Source organism: Aspergillus foveolatus (assembly GCF_047715535.1).
Source record: "Aspergillus foveolatus strain CBS 279.81 unplaced genomic scaffold BDW70scaffold_88, whole genome shotgun sequence".
Classification (NCBI taxonomy): Eukaryota; Fungi; Ascomycota; class Eurotiomycetes; order Eurotiales; family Aspergillaceae; genus Aspergillus; species Aspergillus foveolatus.
The window spans coordinates 1-19,284 of NW_027396152.1; the positions used below are offsets into that span (position 1 = coordinate 1).

General features: G+C 49.8%; 6 protein-coding genes across 6 annotated transcripts; 4 read left to right on the top strand and 2 right to left on the bottom strand.

Annotated features, from left to right (window-relative positions):
- Positions 1 to 3,008: 3,008 nt before the first annotated feature.
- BDW70DRAFT_164005 (uncharacterized protein) lies at positions 3,009 to 3,578 on the top strand (the record flags this gene model as incomplete). Its single annotated transcript, XM_073741401.1, has 1 exon — positions 3,009 to 3,578. The coding sequence occupies one exon, from the start codon at positions 3,009 to 3,011 to the stop codon at positions 3,576 to 3,578; it is 570 nt and encodes a 189-aa protein (XP_073591728.1).
- A 2,891-nt stretch (positions 3,579 to 6,469) lies between these two features.
- On the bottom strand, positions 6,470 to 7,019 carry BDW70DRAFT_144142 (uncharacterized protein). Its single transcript, XM_073738209.1, has one exon. It carries the CDS (start codon positions 6,885 to 6,887, stop codon positions 6,603 to 6,605), a length of 285 nt encoding a protein of 94 aa, XP_073591729.1. The 5' UTR covers positions 6,888 to 7,019; the 3' UTR covers positions 6,470 to 6,602.
- Positions 7,020 to 8,239: 1,220 nt separating this feature from the next.
- BDW70DRAFT_164006 (fumarylacetoacetate hydrolase family protein) lies at positions 8,240 to 9,381 on the top strand (the record flags this gene model as incomplete). Its single annotated transcript, XM_073741402.1, has 4 exons — positions 8,240 to 8,440; positions 8,509 to 8,854; positions 8,923 to 9,040; positions 9,180 to 9,381. The coding sequence occupies 4 exons, from the start codon at positions 8,240 to 8,242 to the stop codon at positions 9,379 to 9,381; spliced, it is 867 nt and encodes a 288-aa protein (XP_073591730.1).
- Positions 9,382 to 9,737: 356 nt separating this feature from the next.
- On the top strand, positions 9,738 to 12,095 carry BDW70DRAFT_164007 (Zn(II)2Cys6 transcription factor; the record flags this gene model as incomplete). The annotated part of the gene is made up of 3 exons (XM_073741403.1): positions 9,738 to 9,808; positions 9,875 to 10,336; positions 10,424 to 12,095. The coding sequence occupies 3 exons, from the start codon at positions 9,738 to 9,740 to the stop codon at positions 12,093 to 12,095; spliced, it is 2,205 nt and encodes a 734-aa protein (XP_073591731.1).
- Positions 12,096 to 12,165: 70 nt separating this feature from the next.
- Positions 12,166 to 14,271, bottom strand: BDW70DRAFT_164008 (FAD binding domain-containing protein; the record flags this gene model as incomplete). Its single annotated transcript, XM_073741404.1, has 4 exons — positions 12,166 to 13,644; positions 13,711 to 13,859; positions 13,941 to 14,021; positions 14,112 to 14,271. The coding sequence occupies 4 exons, from the start codon at positions 14,269 to 14,271 to the stop codon at positions 12,166 to 12,168; spliced, it is 1,869 nt and encodes a 622-aa protein (XP_073591732.1).
- A 405-nt stretch (positions 14,272 to 14,676) lies between these two features.
- BDW70DRAFT_171819 (cytochrome P450) lies at positions 14,677 to 18,514 on the top strand (the record flags this gene model as incomplete). Its single annotated transcript, XM_073743328.1, has 11 exons — positions 14,677 to 15,138; positions 15,225 to 15,273; positions 15,332 to 15,435; positions 15,532 to 15,776; positions 15,868 to 15,977; positions 16,606 to 16,659; positions 16,738 to 16,801; positions 16,881 to 17,257; positions 17,325 to 17,386; positions 17,458 to 17,968; positions 18,030 to 18,514. The coding sequence occupies 11 exons, from the start codon at positions 14,677 to 14,679 to the stop codon at positions 18,512 to 18,514; spliced, it is 2,523 nt and encodes an 840-aa protein (XP_073591733.1).
- Between the last annotated feature and the right edge of the window lie 770 nt (positions 18,515 to 19,284).

Sequence of the window (19,284 nt, forward strand, 5' to 3'; positions counted from 1 at the left end):
CCAATGTCCACTGCCCAATGTCCGTTGTCCAATGTCCGTTGTTCAATGTCCGTTGTCCGATGTCCGTTGTCCGATGTCTGTTGTATTAGTGGTTGTTGAGCGTGTTCTAATGTCACGGGCTAATGCCATTAACTATCCTACAGGTAGGATTATCGCAGAAGAACACGCTGAAGAAAGAAGAAAAGAAAAGAAACAAGATCGCCAGGTAGAAACATCTAGATATGCGCCAGCTTACTAACGAGTCATGTGACGGTAAGGTCACGTGAAGCGAGTGGCCGTCGACGGCCTCGAGCACTACTTCCGGGCAGGGCCCGCTACAAAAGGAGGAATAAAAACAGTTGCACCACTCTTGCGACCAAGGGTACAACCCAGCTTATATCGTTTAATTTGTCCACAGGGCTTTCTATTCGGTGGTATCGGTTAAAAGAGTCGTTTACTATCTTCTTGGTTCATGATGCGTGTTGATTGAAGTTTAGCGTTGTAACAGTGGACACAGCAGGGTAATTGGATGTGGCTGATCGCTGGCTGAGTTGCTGCTGCTTGAGGGTAGACGCATAATTGGTCTGGGAAGAAACTCTAGGGGCCTCTGGAAGTGGGAGAGGCTGAAGCGCTCAGGCACTGATGCGCGGGATCCACTATAGCCAATCAGACATGACGAGTGTCACGGCCCTACGCGCCGTGATCATGAGTTAGCATAGATTACAGAGCTCATCCTGGGCACGATGCCCGGAATGAGCGTCGTGCGATGAACTGACTTCTGCCATCTTTGACCGCCTATTAAATCAAGTTAAGCTTTATTTCGCAAGGACATCTCACAATCGATCTCTTCATGTACATAATTCTCTTCTCCATGCTTAGGATTCCGCGCCAGAATGGTTGTTTGAATTTTCTGATTGGCTTGCCGTTTTAGCGAGAGCCGCGCTGAGAGCGCTAGTCGTTCAGCGCTGGGAGCGATCAATTGCATTCTCAGCCAAACAGACTCGCGGCCAACACGGGCCTGTTCTATAAAAACCTTGATCGTCAGAACGTGACCCGCCGCAAGGCTGCCACTGTCTCGCGATTTCCATCGAAACCAAGTTTTGGTCCCGGAAGTTGTTGGGCTTATGCACCAGTGTGAACTGTGTTTAATTGTAGGAACTTGGAAGAAGCGATGGTATATATATATCGGACCATTATTTCCTTGCGTTTTCCAGCAGACGTACATTTTAGCATTGCTCGGGGCATACTTACAAACTGGCGGTGCTGATAGATATATAGAGGCTTCCTGGCCGTCGTGTAGCTAGGGTCTCTAGAATTTTCAGGCAATTTTCTATATACAAAACTAAGACTCCTATTGATCGATCTCAATGGTCATCGCTTCTGGTAGCTAGTGTAACGGGCGTAGGTAGTATTGTTTTTGTAGTGAAATCCACGGTTGGTCAGAGGAAGTTGGCACAGAATAGAGAGAACTAAGTGGTTGTTGCTGAGAGAGCGAGCTCATGGACTTAGTTACAGAACAGAAAGATGGGAGATACACGTGTCATCTTATATTGTCCCTCAATATTGGAGTATCAGTTACTCCAACTCCAAGCACTTACTCCAACTCCAAGCGCTAAGCCATATTCATAACAGTTTTCAACTAGCTGTCCTGTATGCACGAATATCACAAGCTTAGAGAAAGAAACAAAAGATAGAAACGCAGATATCTTCCTCCTCCCTTTTATCAACCCTTCCCAATCATACGTCAAGACTTCCGTCTTCCCGGACTTGCATGCCGACGGATCTCTTTCCCGATGTTACGAGGACGGATCTCTTTTCCTACGAGGCCGCAATTCCGAGGCTGTACACTGATGTTGCGGAGACCTTATTTAGAACCAGGTTGAGGGCATGGCCGACAACCAAGATCCAGGCCATAGCCTGTGACAGCTTGAGTACCCTACGCAGATGGTAATGCCTTAAAATATATACTTGCTTTTCTGTATAGGGCAACTAACCTAGCTAGTCTGAAATAATTAAGGCTAGTAGTCTTGGTAGGAGGCATTTTTAAATAGAATTTATTCTGTCCTAAATAACTATGGACTAGAAAACAGGGCGTGTAACAACTTATCTAAACATGGATTTTATACACGAGTACACTACCCAGACTAAACTGCAGGGAACCGATTAAATGTTGCCCTATGTAAATAAATCTCATAAGACTTCAAACAAGCCGTTTCTCATAGCCTCGCCAAGTACAATTACCCTCGGTCTTTTTCGGCTATCTAGCACAGCCGCAGATCACCACCACCCGTCAAGAAGAGCCACTTGTCAAAGCGAGACCGCGTTGGACAGTATCGGGCAAATGCCCTTGCATATATCGCGTTGAGGGTTTGGCCGGCCTGGAGAACAATGGCTTTAGTCACACATGAGTGCTTCTGTTTGTTCTCGAATCTCAGGGGCACTGTGAACAGGGGTTTGCCTGATGGTGGGTCTAGACTGTAGGGGCTCAGGGAGGCTCGAGAGACCTGTACGACTGGAATTGGCTGTGTCCTGGGTCCTGAGTTCAGTGAGACTATGGTGCAATTAGTCGCTTTCGAAATATTACTCGTAGTGAACTCCCCTCTCTATTTTGTTTCTTTATTTTGTTTCTTCTTGCCTGTTCACAGCCACAATTGATACGCAAATTGAGGTCTATCACTGATGATAGTGGAATATCATCAAATGCATAGCCTGGCGCAGATTATCACCCCATGGCACAGGGTATAGCCTACCAAGATAGCACACCAGGATGTGCATGGTAGTGCTGTTACTAGACATGCAGATCATCTCGTGCTTTGCCGATCTCAAAAAATCCGTGAGTGTGCAACTTGTCAGCCTGCACTTAGTGGCACAGAGAGGGCCATTATCAAATATTTAAGCTAACTGACGGCTTCTGCCTAGATCATGCTCTTCAAGTCTACGAAGTCGTTTCGTATCCGCCAGAATTGCTGACGTGATTTGCCTTCAGTTTTTTGCATTCAAAACCGCGCGATCTGCGAGCATTTCATACCATGACAGATCATGAAGAAGACACACGCCGCTCCTTTTCCTTCGAATTTGGCGACGATGAAACCTGGGCAACAAATATAGCCCGGGGTGACTGCTCAGGAAAGTCTTCTTCTTCGGATACACCATTTTCCCCCCAGCGAGTTTTTAAGAAAATGCACCTCTCCCATATTCGAGTTATGTTCTCCAAAGGAAAAGAGTGGTTCAACAAAGTTCAAGCCAAGTACAGGATTGAGAATATTCCCTTGCCACTCGTCAAACAAGATATACAAGCAGGGCAAGAATGGATTAAAGGTGCCATGCTATGTGCTTTGGTAACGGCATCAATCGGTATCTTGAATGTGATCCTCACAATAATCGCGGCCGGTATCGCGTACTCGAAGAAGGAAATCAACACTCCATTCGAATATGCAGAGCTCTATCAAGACGATTGTTCAATCACCAGTAACTGGACTACCGGAATGCACCTGGTTATCAACGTTATCCTGTTGGCCGCTAGCAACTATGTCATGCAATGCCTGAGCGCACCCTCGCGAGCTGATATTGACAAGGCTCATCAAAAGGGAATTGGTTAGACATCGGAACCCTGAGCCTTCGGAATCCCTGGGTCACGGATATCAAAAGCAAGGTTCTCTGGGGCCTACTTTGTGTCAGTTCATTGCCCATTCATATGCTGTTAGTGGTGCCATCAACATTACTTCGACCAGAGTTACTAACCGGAAATTCCAGGTATAATACGGCCCTCTTTTCGTCAATAAGCACTTTAGAGTATGGTATTGTCGTGATACCAAATGACCTTGGGAGAAATGAATCTCTCGTCAGGAACAGATACGAAGCCGAGTCCATTCAGGAGCACGTGGGTTATCGTCCAGAAGATATACTGGCAGGAATATCCACCGGCACCTTCCGCAATCTAAATATTCCTGATTGTTTCAAAACTTACAACCGCGAATTCAACACCAAAGCGGGTACGTGCATCGCGCTCGAGACACGCCCGGGTGTTTTGAGTGCGTGCTGGGACCGGGAAAACCCGCTTACCCCATACTTTTCCTTCTCCACTTACTGTTTCACACTAAATCGTAGCGACGACAGAAGGAACCAGCTTACCAGACTGAAATAGCCGCGTAATCAAGCATAGATAAGGCTGTATAAGGGAAAGCGGGCCCGCTCCAGTGGCACAAGCTGCGCCTCCCACTCTGCACTGTTGTATATCGATAATAGTGGACAAATGGAAAGACCATATTCTCTACCATAAGAGGCATCCAAGACCCCGCAAGCCTGTTATACTGTTTCTGGATATGAAAGAACAAGGACAAACCAGAGAAAACAGATTTGTGCCTGACATTGAATCAAGATTTTATATTCAAGCCGTACCTCCGTCTTTTTCGACAAATAAACCAACGACTCCCTTTATCTAATTATCGTCTGGTCTCCGTCAGGCATAATCACCCTCACCGCACTTCTCATGGGGATCCCTACGTCATGCATCGGTGTCAGGACTCTGCTGCTATGCCTCAAGGGCCGCAATCAAAGAGCATATCGGAAACTTTACCCAGGTTGCTTATCCTCTAAACTCTCTTTTATTCTGTCTTTCTATTTACCTAAGTTTTCGCTGCGTGCAAGTAAGAGAATCTTCAGACCCAACGGCGGAGCTCGAGATAGTCCCGCTGCGGGGTGATACAACCCGAAGGCCACCTTCACACGCTCGTATTCCCACGCTTTCTCAACTTGCAGAGCCTCAACACGACCTTGAGCTTACTGAATATCAATATGTAATGCGTAAGTCTTCAATACCTGGCACCATCTCCAAGCTTGCGCATAGGCCAACAACTTTTCTTGAATAGGTTTGCGAACAATTTGTGTCATTCGCCCGACGCAGCACACGTCTACTACGGTTGCTCAACGTGCTATGTAATTTACGATAGACCGTGAGACCGTAAATTTATGATGCCTCTTGATATACATCGGGCGTTCGGGGATATGGGCGGATACTGGGATTTTCTTCGATTTTAAGCATGACGTTTAGTTGAAACTTAGCACGGCGCACGGAGCTTGGGTTTTGGGGCTCGCATATACAAAATCTCGGCTGGTTAGAAGAACGGCAGCGTCATGGGAATTGATAGTTATCGGATATACAGTTGTCTGTATTGTGTATGCATTATACAATTGAAACGATCAGCCTTGTCTGGTCGCACTCGTAAACAAGATGCTGAATGCGTCAAGTAAATTCCCTAGTAAGCTCATCAACATTTCTAGAATAAGAAATTTATTTTCTTGAAATGCTAATCTTTTATTCGTGATACTTCCGGTCGGAGGCTCTTAATAGTGAAACAACGGCCGATCGGGCGGGGACATCCTTTAAACCTATTCGGGTTAGACTGGCGCCACTACAATGGGCCTCAGCATTCCTAAGTACCCTCTACTTCGATTTATATGCAAATTTCCATACAAAATTAAGTACCTAGGTCAGCCTATACAGCCAACCAAAGCCCACACCTTCACCATGAATTTATTATTACTGCGGTCACTACTTGCGGCAAAAACAACAACAGTAGGCATTTGCGTGCAGTCACCACCATACTGTTAATCCGGCGTGTAGCTTAAAGCACAGCTGAGCAAAGAGAAAGCCCTGTTTATCACACCCTATGACTATGTAAAATAAGAAAATGTGAAGTCCTGCCTATAATATAATAAGTGGCTAATGCTCAACAATGCCACGGACGCGCAGTTCAAGACAAACCAAAGAGGTTCTTAAGCAGAGAATGGCTTCTTTGGTTTTGTTGAGTCTTTACAGATCCTTAAATACTATAGGGACTTTAGTGCTAGATCTATGGGCATGGTCTGAATTACTGCTTGGGTATATCGATTAACTCTCTACTATTAGGGTTATTTTTATATACTAGTTCTCCATGTTCCAGGATAATTAACCTAATCTGAGCTATGTGGGCTATACGTACAAGGATCTCTTGGGGAGAAACAGAGGAGGAGAGAAAGGAATAGAAAATATATAGCTCTAAGGCACTCGGAACAATGCTATGCGAGCAGCTGTCGGAGCGCCGGGGGCAGCAACTGGCGAAATGCGTGGTCGGTTCGGTGGAGAGGGTATATCTACGATGGAGTTACAAAGAGGAAGGTAGGTCAGGACAGAACAGAAGGAATTGCTTGGGAGCCCAGTCCCTAACAATCTCGTAACTCTATATACGCGGTAACGCGCGATCGGGCCACGGCCGGTTAGGCATCGGCGGGGTGTTGCCCTCATCACGTTGTTGATGCCCGGTGAGCCAGTTGTATATGATATGGAAATATTACGTGACACTTATCCCGAGCACCGGCGCGCGGGATGATCAGGCCACGCCATATAGTGGCCTGACCAATATCTCCAACTCCCGAAGGCCTGACCTTCAATGTAATCGAGAACGATAAATAGAGGACCTATCGTCAACGAGATAGACAATCAATGGTCATATGGCATCCGATCCTTAGTAGGCTACGTTCGTGTAGTCGATACAATTTCCTTCTGCCCTTTCCCCTTTGAGCGTATCCACAACAGTATATCTGGCTCGGAAGTTGACGCATGCTGACGGGTCAGGTGTCCGTCGTTACAAAAGGGGTATACGTGAAGCGAGGTAAAAGTGGGGGTTTGGACAAGGATAGTTAATAGCCAAGTAATAAGCTCGCAAGTGCCTTGTACAAGGATCTTTTCTTAGGATCTTTATTTTTTCGTTTTGGCTGGTCTTGCTAGGTATGCTTGTAGCCACAGCCGGTACAACAGCGCGTCTGATGTTAGATGACGACGGTAGGGCGACACAATTGACAAAATCAGTAAGAAGAGTTGAAACGCTCAGGAACTCCTTATATTTTCTGCGAGATGAAAACCCTTTCATGGCGTAAGTAAGAATATCACCCCCGCAAATGCCGGCTTAATATTTCGAATATGTGGAGTCGCTCGAAGGCCAAGGAACATAGACATAATTCAGATCAATGCACAATTCAGATGAATGTTGCCCTTGTGTTCTCTCCGACGAGTAACGCGCGCAATCACTAACCCGTTTTGACTGTAGAGTACGAACTTCAAGTCCCGCCTGTCGATCTCCATCCTGCTTGGGCCTTGAGTTTGCTCCCAGGTTAACTAGCTGCGTCGATGATATTGAATCACAGAGTGTAGGTAGACAAGTAATATCTGAGAACCACAGAGCTGGTACTCTATGCCCGTAAGAGGCTTAATGCATCTGCTCCACCGTTCCACGCATGTCTTGGAAGATTACTCAAAGCAATAGAGTCCATATCATCGTTGGGGACGCTAGGAGTTTTGAACGAGGACAGATGTAGGTATTGCGGCTTATTGGGATCTTTAATTAAGCCCGCGTTTGAATAATACGTCACCGCATTGAGGAAAAAAAAAAAAAAAGGGAAGCGAAAGTGCAAAAAGACACGAAAAGAATAATATTTTTAGAGTATAAGAAAAAGATTTATCTACTTTATACGGAGCTTGTCCTTTCTGGGCACATAGACTGTCTTAAAAGGGCAAGATATGAAGAATTTCTGGCGCGGTATCGAGGGACAGCTGGGAGAATCCTAACCAACTCCCCATTGGTAGAAGGTCTCTTTATCACAAACTATTAGTGTTAGGTGAGACGACGTCGTTTCAGAGTTAAGCTCGCTGTCTCGCTAGGCTGATCCAGAGAGCATTTGCTTCTCAGCATGGCATTGATCAAGGTAATGAACTAGAATAGACCGCCGTGATCATATCGCTTCTTACCTATTCCCTCCCACCCGGCCAATATCTCTTCCCCTCCTCATACCGTCATCCTTAACAGCGGTCACCGATATATAGAGGATAACAGAGATATGATGCTCCACGAACCTTCAGGTCAATGGCAAACCTCTATTCGTTACATTTGAAACGCAAGTTTCCCGGGACCCTACTTCCGCGATATCAAGTTCCCACAATAAGCGGGAAGATCGCCGGCAACTGGCCCGTCCTCGGTACTTGATGAGATTTTGTAAACACGCGAGGCGCGGCCTGGGGTGGACTGTAGGCTGTGGGCTGTGGGCTGGAATCGCTCCGGGAATGAGTCCAGGAATTGCACCGAAGATAGTCCGACTCGCTGCCAGAAATCAACAACTGCCGATGGTAATCATATAAGGCAGCACCCGAATCTTCTGCAGCAAAAGATATTATCATAAAAGAGGACATTTTACTTGACTCCTCAAAAAACAAATTACAAAACACAAAATGGCCCCGAGATCGACCTGGACCCGATTGATCCGCTTCATTGCTGAAGAGGATGGACAAACGCATCTTGGTGAAGTAGATACGGCCCAATGCCCAGACATTGGCCTCTCGGTGGTGAATGGGGAGAGAGTCGCTGTGCGACAGGTCACAGGATCTACCTTTGATGGAATCGTGACTGAAAAGATCTTGCATGTTGCGCGAGTTGGTGGCTCCCGTCTCTTAGGGCTCATCACTTCATTCTTATTGAATTTAATAATGACAATTCTTAGCTCCTGGCCCCGATCAATATGGAAGACGTCCCTCTCATCCGATGCATGGGCCTCAACTACCGAGACCACGCAAAAGAAGCCAATATGCCCATTCCCGACGTGCCAGTCCTATTCATTAAACCACGAACTGCGCTGAACGGTCCACATCCAGCCATGATCAACGTGCCCAAGATTGCCCAGGATGGCTCGAGCGACTATGAGGCCGAGCTGTCCGTGATCCTGTCCAGGACGGGCCGCGATATTCCCGAGTGCGATGCCATGGATTACGTCCTGGGCTACACATGCAGCAACGATGTGAGCGCTCGTACGCAGCAGTTTAAGAATAGCCAATGGAGCTTTTCCAAAGGTAAGCAGAAACCAGATTGGCACTCCCGGCTCGTCTTGTCCCCTTTGAGGCTGATTTGCGATTGTTAGGGCTCGATGGCTCGTGTCCGCTGGGGCCCGTCTTGGTGGCTCCCTCTGAACTCGACCCGCACCAGCTCGATATCAAGGCCATTCACAATGGTGCAGTGGTGCAGGACTCCAATACGAGGTACGGTCCCGTTCTTGTTAATTTATTTTATTTCTTTCTATAGTTTATTTTTTTTAATTTTTTGTTTCTTTTTCTTTTTTCTTTTTTTTTTGTTGCGTGTCCCTTCTTCAATGAGAAGAGCCTGTGCTGATTAGAATAGAGAGATGATATTCGACATCCCTAAGATAATCGCGTTTCTGTCGCAGGGCACTACCCTAGAGCGCGGGACGGTGATCATGACGGGGACAGGGCCAGGAATTGGGGCGATGCGTGATCCCAAGGTCGTGCTGAGAGATGGCGACGATATGCGGGTTCAAATCCAGGGGATTGGCACGCTTTGTAACCGGGTTTACTATGAATAATCTGCATAGCTTGGTAGAGTACGGAATATGCTCTGGATGTTGAAATGATCACCAAAGCAATGATTGGCCTGTCGGTGCATTTATAAGATTTCGGGGCGATTTCGGACGAATTCCCACGTACTACGGCTCATTCTCCACCACTCCTCTTCTAGTGGACTACTAGTTTAACCAGCAAGATCCACATTCTTTACCCCGCAGACAGAAAAAGGTTGTGTGGGGTGCTCTAACTTTGGTCCCTGACGACGGGGGTTTGTGGACGTAAGCTCACACTCCGTCTCCTCTTCCCCTTCCCCGGCTTTCCACGAAATCGCCCTTGATAGATTATCCTATTCCTCTTCTTAATATCCAGCTGTAAAATGCCCTTTTCTTCAGGCGATCAACGTTCAGATATCTCGTGTCATGCGTGTCGCAAGCGGAAAGTCAAATGGTACGTTTATGGCAGACTACAGACCATAGTGATAGGTTCCTTCTGGACAAAGACTGACAAACCCAGCGACCGTACCTATCCTCACTGCCTTGTCTGTAAGCAGACAGAGAATACGTGCACATATCCTGCTGGCCCCTTGAAGCCCGGACCCAAAATCGGCTCTCTGCGCACGAGAAAACGGGCGCGTGCTACGTTAGACAGTGGCCATGAGCGGCCAGCCAGTACTGCTGTCGCATGGCTGGATGAAGGAGAGTATGCATCGGACATTCACAGTGAAAGCTGCGTTCCAGACGGCCAGGGCGCCAGCACAATGCTAGTAGGAGCGAGCGTACAGAATGGATCGACTACGGCCGAGGCCAAAGCGCTGGATCTGTCGTTTATTCTCCATCCATCCCACGTATCATCTCCTCCAAATAAAGATGCCACCGGACCAGCAGGACACTCTCCAAGCAGTCTTCACACGACGCAGCTGGCCATGCAGCGAGCGCATGCGGTTTTGGGTGTCGCGCCAGAAGAGGCCGAGCAACTGTGAGTGCACTACCAAAGGAAGACTGGAATGACGAAAGAAGACGAAAGAAGACGAAAGAACAGGCACTTGATTGACACTTCTCCCAGAACAGCGATTTACTTCGACAAGATGATGACCATAAGTCTGTTTCACCAGCCCAGCTTCCCGGAGAAGCTGGCGCGAATCACGTCTTCTTCTCAGATGGCGGCCCTGCTGGCCGCCATGTTCGCCTTCGCTGTGCGCTTTCGTCCAGAAGAGACGGACGTCAATAGGCGAGCCGCCTGGTTTCTGAATGTAGCTCTGCAACAGATCGACGAGGCTCTGGGTGAGTGCGGCGATGAGACACCACCCCTGTGCTTGCTCCAGGCATATGTCCTCGCAGCCCACTGCCAGTTAACCCAGGGGGTACTTGGCCGGGCGTGGCGCACTCTCGGCTCGTGCGTTCGGCTGGCGTATGAGATGAACCTGCATTTAGTGGATGTTCAGGGGCCCAGGCACGCTGCCGCTGCCGTGGATATCGCCAACTGGTGTAGTGACGAGGAGCAACGTCGTGCCTGGTGGGCGATCTGGGAAATGGATGTCTTTGCCACCACCATCCGACGCACGCCCACTGCAATGGACTGGTCGCAAATTGAGATCCTGCTGCCTGTGGACGACGAGCACTGGTTCCAGTGCGAGCCGCAAGAGAGCTGCTTCTTCGAACCGGATCCGATACGCCGGTGGAAGATGCTCGAGAGCTGCGGAAACCAGTCGCCCAAGGGCTGGTTCATCGTCATCAACTCGTTGATGAAAGAGGCGCAGCGGATCTCAAGCCCTAGAGGGATCCCCAGTCGATCGCAGTCGGACCAAGTCGACGAAGCCCACCACCAGCTGGAAATCATCGCCAATGCGATCCGGTGCTTTCAGCTGGCGCTACCCGATCATCTTAAATACAAAAACCAAGATCTAACATTCGACGCGCGCGACGCGAGACGGCTGAACAGCGCCGTCTATAATACTCACATGATGACCCATCTCGCCAGGCTGATGGTCTACCGTTACGATGTCTTCAAGGGCCGGGTCCGAGTCTCGCTCCCGAGTCGTGATGATCATCATAATCATGTTAGTAGCGACAGCATGAGGGAAGGTGAGCATGCAGCCGTCAGGGAATATTTCGACGCGGCGGACAAAATTCTGTCCATCATCCAGCGCAGCAGTGCCGACCACATTCAGTACACCATGCCCTTCCTGTCGAGCACAATCTGGCTGGCGTCTGCTGTGCAACTGATGCGTAGCCAGCTCTGTCGCCCCGGAACGCTTAAGTCGGTCGTGAAGTCGCGGTATGAGGTCCTTCACCTGACGTACAAGAAATGTGTCCGGTTCTGGGACATGCATCCAGCCGTCCAGCAGAGTCTAGAGACACTCGAGGAGCAGCTGGAGGCGTGTAAGCAAGCGGAAAGCACAACGTCTGCTCGTGCTCGCCGGCAAGACAGTACAGACCCAGCGCCGGCGTTTCCCAGCCCGGTCCAAAGTCATATCATCGCGCCCACGTCAGGTTGGCAGTCCGAGACGGGGCCCAGCAGCGATATGGTGAACGAGGGATCGATGCTCGATTCCATGGCGCTACAGTCGATGAATTGCCAGCCCTTGCCTAGCCAGTTCCTCTCGTCGGCTACACTTGTCGATCCGATGTTCCTCTTTGGGACCAACACGCCGTCTGTAGATTTTACCCGATTATGGGAAATGGGTCCTCACGCTGAGTGGGCTACTACGCGTCTGGATATGCAGGGATTGCCCTGATTTACGGGGAGTATGCTGGTGGTAATCTAGTAAGAATCTATAAGAAACATTCCGATGTGAGTTCTACCAGTCAATCAACACACAGGATCGCTTTCAGCACTGCTGACAACTTCTCCTCGCAGGCGGCAGCATCCTTCAGCACACCGTCTGCTCTCCAGGCCACATATCGATCTGGACGAACCAGCAACGCACCGCTCTCTTCCACCCCGCGAAGGCGCTCCCATTCAAAGTACACATCCTCCCAGTCTTGCCGGAACCCTATCGAATACGCATGTATGGTGATTCCAAGCCTGCCACCTACCCTCTCCGCTGCCTGTTTCCACGGCCCACCTCCAATACCGGTGAAGAGTGTGAAAGCGCCGTGTCCTGCCAGATCGATCGTGGACACTGGCTGCCCTGGAATGGCCCGGTTCAGCCACACATGCGGCAATCGGCAGCCGGGATAGGTATTCGGCTCATAGTACATAACGGGATCCTCGGCCGCGCGGCCATGGAGCACAAATGGATCGGACTCATCTGCGTCGTAGATTCCTGGACCCTCGTATCGCTGGTTCATCTCGACGCCTAAGCCGTGAAACTCGTGCGCAGTGTGCGCAACAGCCTTCTGGAGGGTCTGACGCCGCTCGCGCCCAGCGATAGTGGGTTCTGTCAGCTCTTCGAGGGCGCGCTGTCGCTCCTCGAGCGATGCGCCGAGCATCCCGAGCGCGGCCCAGATCTGAAGATGGTCTCTGAATGCCTGGTTGGCGCGCGTCACGATCCCGTGGCCGACGGGTTGCCGCTCGGCGGAGTATGTCGAGAGCAATGGGGTTCCTGCAGCGCCACGGTGGACATATGCAACCTTCCAGGCGAGATTGAAGGCATCCTGAATGCAGGTGTTGGATCCGAGACCGTTCAGCGGCGGATGTCGATGCACTGCGTCGCCCAGGCAAAAGACGTTATTGCCGTCTGAGTATTTCTCCGCCACGATCTCGTTGATATACCACTTGGAGATATTCAGAATCTCGGCCGGCGTCTCGTCCCCGATCAGCTCCCTGACTCGCTGCAGATATTCCTCCTTGGATGGGCTCGCGCTCGCAGGATCATAATCTCGAGTTGGGAAGAGGATGAACATCCACTCGTCCCACGGCTTGACCATACGGATGATGGCCATCCAGCCGAATCTGGGATGGTCGCGGTCCGGCTGCATGACCCAGTGCAGATTTCCCTTTCGGTGTGCAACCAGTTGGGAAAGATCCGCTTTCACTAGCACGTTGATCGCAAGCCCTTGGCCTGGTTTGACGGCCAGCGGCAGTTCCAGTTGCTTAACGATCTGACTTCGCGCCCCGTCGGCACCAAACAGGTATTTTGTCCGAATCTGGTACTCTCTGCGCGAGAGGTTGTCGCGAACGGTTGCTGTGATGCGCTGTTTCTCGTCGCGCGCAAATGACAGCAGCGTTGTGTCGAATCTAGTGGTGAATCCATGCCATGTTGCATGGCGGACGAGGATCGGCTCCAGCAGCGTCTGGGGCAGATCAACGGGCGAGCATGGACTGGCTCGTTCGTAGTCTCCCTGGTTTATGTTACTCTTTCCTTCTCTCTTTGTGAATGCACTTACGAAATCAGATTCAACACTTACCTTTCTTCTCGGATCGTTTCCCCATGAGTAGATCCGCGCGTACTCTTCGCCCGCCATACTGTGACACCACCGTGTGTGGACCATATGTTGTTCTCCATCGCAAGCGACCTTTAGGATCTCACGGTCAAGGCCAAGATCGCGGAGACACTCTAAACTTAGTATATTAGCATTCGCAAGAATATCAGAACGAGCAGAGCAGGCAGAGCAGAGCGCTGAGAAGCGCAACATACCGAGAGCAGCCATGTTAGTGATGTGTGCTCGAGGCGTGTCGGCCGTGCCAGGCGCTGCACTGACCATGATTCCTTTCAGTCCTACTCTAGGGTTAGTGCCTGATTTTTAAACATTGTAAAATAAGTGTAAAATAGAAAGAAAAAAGGGGGGAGGGAAAAGGGTCTGTCTACCGTATGAAGTGAGAAAACAGGCCAAAGAAGCTCCTGCTGGACCTGCACCGACAATCAGGAATTCCGTATCAACAATGTCATCGACACTGGCACCAGACATGGTATTGGCATCTGTGATGGCTTCAGATGCATCCGAATTTGTTAGAAATGAGGGGGCCATCGTGGGCTGCATGCGTAGGTCTTTGAGTGTTTAGAGATTCAGTTAATAAAAACACTGCACCAGAGGCTGGAGAACAACGCACGTCTTTATCCGCAAATCGTCTTAACCCGAGGCTCTCTCATCCAGCCCGGTTTCTCTTTTCTCCTCCGCAATCCCATGATTGGGCCCACTTGGACGATCTGCATTAATCCGACCGAAGACCCTCCGGCTGATCGTCCGAGATGTAGGCACACCTGAACAGCCTGGGGGAACGAATGAGCGTAAGACAATGGATAAGGTCCCCATTCCCTTGATATTGAATAGCTTTAAAAGGCCAACGTATTTCGTTGCTGGCACGGGCAGCTAGCTAAGTAACCCTTGACAAGACCAAATAATAAGACAGACCAGATCAGTCTACACAACAAAATGACGCCAGCAACGAAGCCGATCCGTCTCGTCCGCCTCGCCCATGTCTGCTACACCATTGCAGACCTCACAACAGCCTCCCGGTTCCTCATAGATTTCGGCTTCCAGGAGCTGACCCAGACCGTCTCGCCGAGCACCGGCCAGAGAACAATCTACTACCGCGGCACTACCACCCAGCAGCCCTTTGTGTACTGCGCGCGCGAAGGGCCCGAGGACGCCTTTGGCGGCGCCGCGTTTGTGGTCCAATCACGAGAAGACCTTGACTATGCGGCCCAGACGCTGCCGGGGTCAGAGGGGATTGTCGATCTGGAAGCAGAAGGTGTTCCTGGAGGCGGACTCTCTCTCACATTCCACGACCCGGTTGATGGGTTTCCGTTCCATCTGGTCTGGGGTCAGCGAGGACGAGAAGAGGAGGGGGAGAGTCAGGGGGGAAACGGCTTGCCGGTGTTGCGGTATAATTTTGTACGTGTCCTCGGTAATATACCTCTCTTGTTTCGCATTTTTCATCACTGCGCCTTGTCGACTGAGGCAGGGCTGACTGGTCGAAGCCTACGGAGAAGCACCGGCCAGGAAATAGCACTCAGAGGTTCAAACCGGGTATGTACTCCCTATCATCGCGGCATCGCCTATTGTATATATACTAAACTGCAATCAGGCCCAGCTCCCGTCCACAAACTCGGGCACTTTGGCATGTGCGTGACGAATTTTGCGCGCGCCTACGAGTTCTATACTACTCGGTTCAACTTCAAGGCTAGCGATGTAAGTGGCGCATCTGAACTGTGTTTTATATCACTCACGGGGTGTGAGAAATACATGCATATGTGCAAACTGACAAAATTTATGTGAAATAAACAGCTCATCCATGATGAAGCCGGCAAAGACGTGACCGCATTCCTGCACCTGGACCGTGGCCGCGAGCTCGTAGACCACCACTGCTTCTTCATTTTCGAAGGGCCCAAGTGGCATGTTCATCATTCGTCATTTGAAACGCATGATTTTGATACCCAGTTGCTGGGCCATCATTGGTTGAGAGAGAAGGGATACACGAATTGCTGGGGTGTGGGGAGGCATATCATGGGAAGTCAGATATTTGATTACTGGTTAGTACACCCCCTTCTACTTGTCGTAATAAGGGAATATTTTTAGGTGTTTAGAGGTATGAGTTGACAAACTGACCCGTTCTTGTGCCAGGTTTGATCCGTCTCGGTTTATTCTGGAGCATTATGTGGATGGAGATTTGGTGGAGGAGACGTACCCTACTCATCGCTCTCTTGCTTCGCCAGATAATTTGCATGTTTGGGGTGAGTCCTTTTTATTCTTGATGTCCTTACGAGAAACTGGTTCGTGCTGATCTGTGTTTCTAGGGCCTGACCTGCCAGAAGGTTTTCTAGCATGAAACACCTTGATTAAACCTCACTCAATCTTGGGGAAAGGACAGTGTGGGATAAAGAAGTATCTTTAGTAACTATAGCCCAATAGGAACACATTACTGGCCATGTTTAAGTTCTTCACCTCATGTAATGTTTATCCCAGGACTTCAAACACACCGAGTAGGTACATTGGATCTCCACGAACAAGATAACCCTCTCTTTGCTACGACAAATACGTCGTCCAAAGACAGCTAGACCACTTTGTAGAACTGACTAGAAAGTTTGACCGAGGAAAAGCTGAGCATACTATTACACCTAGGTTCGGAGGAATAGATTGCAGATCAGCCATGCCGCGAAGAGAGTTGCCCCGAAGTTGCTCCAGGACACCCCGGCTGGGGTATGGAGTATGGGGAGAGCTGGCTGCCCCAGACTGTGTGTGGATACTTATATTCACTTTCCCAAAGGGTGTTCAGCTTCTCTGTTGATTCCACTTCATCTGCAAACTCATATTAGCAGAATATGAACTCACTACCTTTGCTGCTCGCTGCTGCCTTTGTAGGCTTTCTGTATGTGATTCTTACCAAAGGCCGGAGAGAGAAGGGCCTCCCTTCTGGTACGTCTATCCCCTTTGCTCCTGATAATACTTTCAGGTTTAATTGTCGTGTTCCTGACTGAATCTCCATCATACTAGGGCCTCCTACCCTACCAATCTTGGGAAACCTTCACCAAATTCCGGTAAAGGGATCTTATCTTAAGTACGCCTGTCTGATCCATTTTGCTGAACTTGATCTCTTTTTGTGTCATCTTCCTCTCGATACCGGCTTACAACCTCAGATTCACAGAATGGGCCTCCCAGTACGGCGGCCTGTACTCGCTCAAACTGGGCACCGGAACAGCGATCGTCATCACCGACCCCCGTCTCGTCAAGGAGGTCATTGACCGCAAGAGCTCCAAATACAGCAACCGGCCTGAGTCGTTCGTTGCGCATACCATTACAGGCGGCTCGCATCTCCTTGTGATGCAGTACGGCCCGCTCTGGCGCACGATGCGGAAGCTGGTTCACCAGCACTTTATGGAGGCGGCAGTGGAGAGGAGCCATATACACGTTCAAAATGCAGAGGCGGTCCAGATGCTGAGAGACTTTTGTGTAAGGCCGGACCTGCATATGCTGCATCCGAAGAGGTACAGTAACAGCATTATCATGAGTCTAGGTAGGTCTCGCGTTGGTCCAGCTGGATCGAGTGGGAGCTAGAGCTAGGTAGACTGACCGGCGAAAAGTGTACGGGGTCCGAACGCCTTCGGTCCACACGGCTCATATGACGCAGTTGTATGAGATGATGGTTCGTATCTTTTCTCTATTCTCTATTGCATTCAAGGGGCGCAGACTGACCGCGCGTCCGTCCTATTCCAGGAGAATTGGTCCAAGGTAATGGAACCGGGCAACACGCCCCCAGTGGACATTTACTCCATTCTCCACTACATTCCGCAGAAGCTCTTTGGCAACTGGCTCTCGCGCGCAAAGGAGGTCCGGAACGAAATGTGCCAGCTTTACGGGCAGTACCTGGACCTTGTGGGATCGCGGCGAAAAAAGATCGGCAGCACGGGCTCGTTTATGGATACGGTGCTGGACCAGAACGAGAAGCTGGGCCTCACGCGCCATCAGCTCTATTTCCTCGGCGGTGTCCTTATGGAGGGTGGTTCTGACACGTCAAGTTCGATCATATTGGCGTTCATTCATGCCATGACAAAGTGGCCTCAGGTTCTGAAGAAGGCGCAGGCCGAGATCGATAGTGTAATAGGTGAAGACAGAACGCCCGTCTGGTCAGACTACGGCTGGCTGCCCTATATTGCGGCTACAGTCAAGGAGGCCATGAGATGGAGACCTGCTGTCCCGTTAGCGTTCCCGCATGCAGCTGCTGAAGGTTGGTCTCACTTCCCACACACTCTTTCCTTTGTCGATCGTGATTCTAAGATTGAGAACAGATGACTGGGTTGACGGTCATTTTATACCCAAAGGCAGCACGATCATCGTCAACGGCTGGGGCATGCACCACAACGAAGCCCGGTTCGACAATCCCTCAGTCTTCGACCCAGACCACTACAAAGGTCAGACAGCCCTTGCGCCTGAACTGGCCAATGCTCCTGATTACACTGCGCGCGATCACTATGGTTACGGCACCGGACGCCGCATCTGCCCGGGCATTCATGTCGCCGAGCGGAACCTGTTTCTGGCCATTTCGAAACTCATCTGGGCGTTTTCGATCGAGCCCGGAGTGGACGAGAGTGGGAAACCGATCGAGCCGGACTTGGATCCTAGGACCGGATATAGTGAAGGGTTTTTGGTCTGCGCGAATGATTTTCCATGTCGGATTATGCCGCGATCGGAGTCAAGGCGCGAAACTATCATGAAGGAGTATCAGAGGGCGCAGGAGGAGGTCTTTTCTCGATTCGAGAGCCCCTCGTCTTGAATTGAAGAGATTCAAGAAGGAGGAATGAGCCAAGGCTAGCCAGTCAGACAGCACTTAAATCTCCTCACATCTACATTCTAACAAGATAATCCCCGCAAGCATGTATTTGGTATGAATAACCTATTATTCTCTCTTATTATACCCAGCTCTTCGCCATGAGCCACTGCGTAGCATTTTCAATAAAAGGTATTTCACAGCTCAACTAAACTAGTACGGCTCAGATCTCACATGCACTCTTGCCGAACCCTAGATGGGCGACCCTCGGCGAGAGCGCGAAGCTACGGCAGAGTAGACACACCGAGCTCAAATAGGGACTGATGTTTCCGGGGAGACTATCTAGAACTATAGCGGAAAATCCCTTGCAAAGAAGGAAACAAGAGTTTTGTAAGATTCATAATTATACTTGCCTCCCGGGAATGCCATCCTGATCCAGGCTATGAATATATATTTGACAGCAAAACCAGACTACCAGCCGATCTTCTGCACTTCCTGTCTTATACGCACCGTCACTGCAATGATACGGCCAGCTTAACTAGATATTATGCCTGCATTCACCACCATAATCCCTTGCCTTGAGGATGGTTCTCCAACCCCTTTGCACAGGTCCTACGGCTCGAATAGCTGTTGCTGAAGGACCATAATTAAGCTTTAAAGAGCATTTTGGCTCAGGCAGTTATCTAGCTATAAAATGAATTACTGATAACCAGCCTTTAAGGTTACTGGTACATTCCTTGCCTGCCAACAAGGCGGGTCGATCTAGAGGAGCAAAA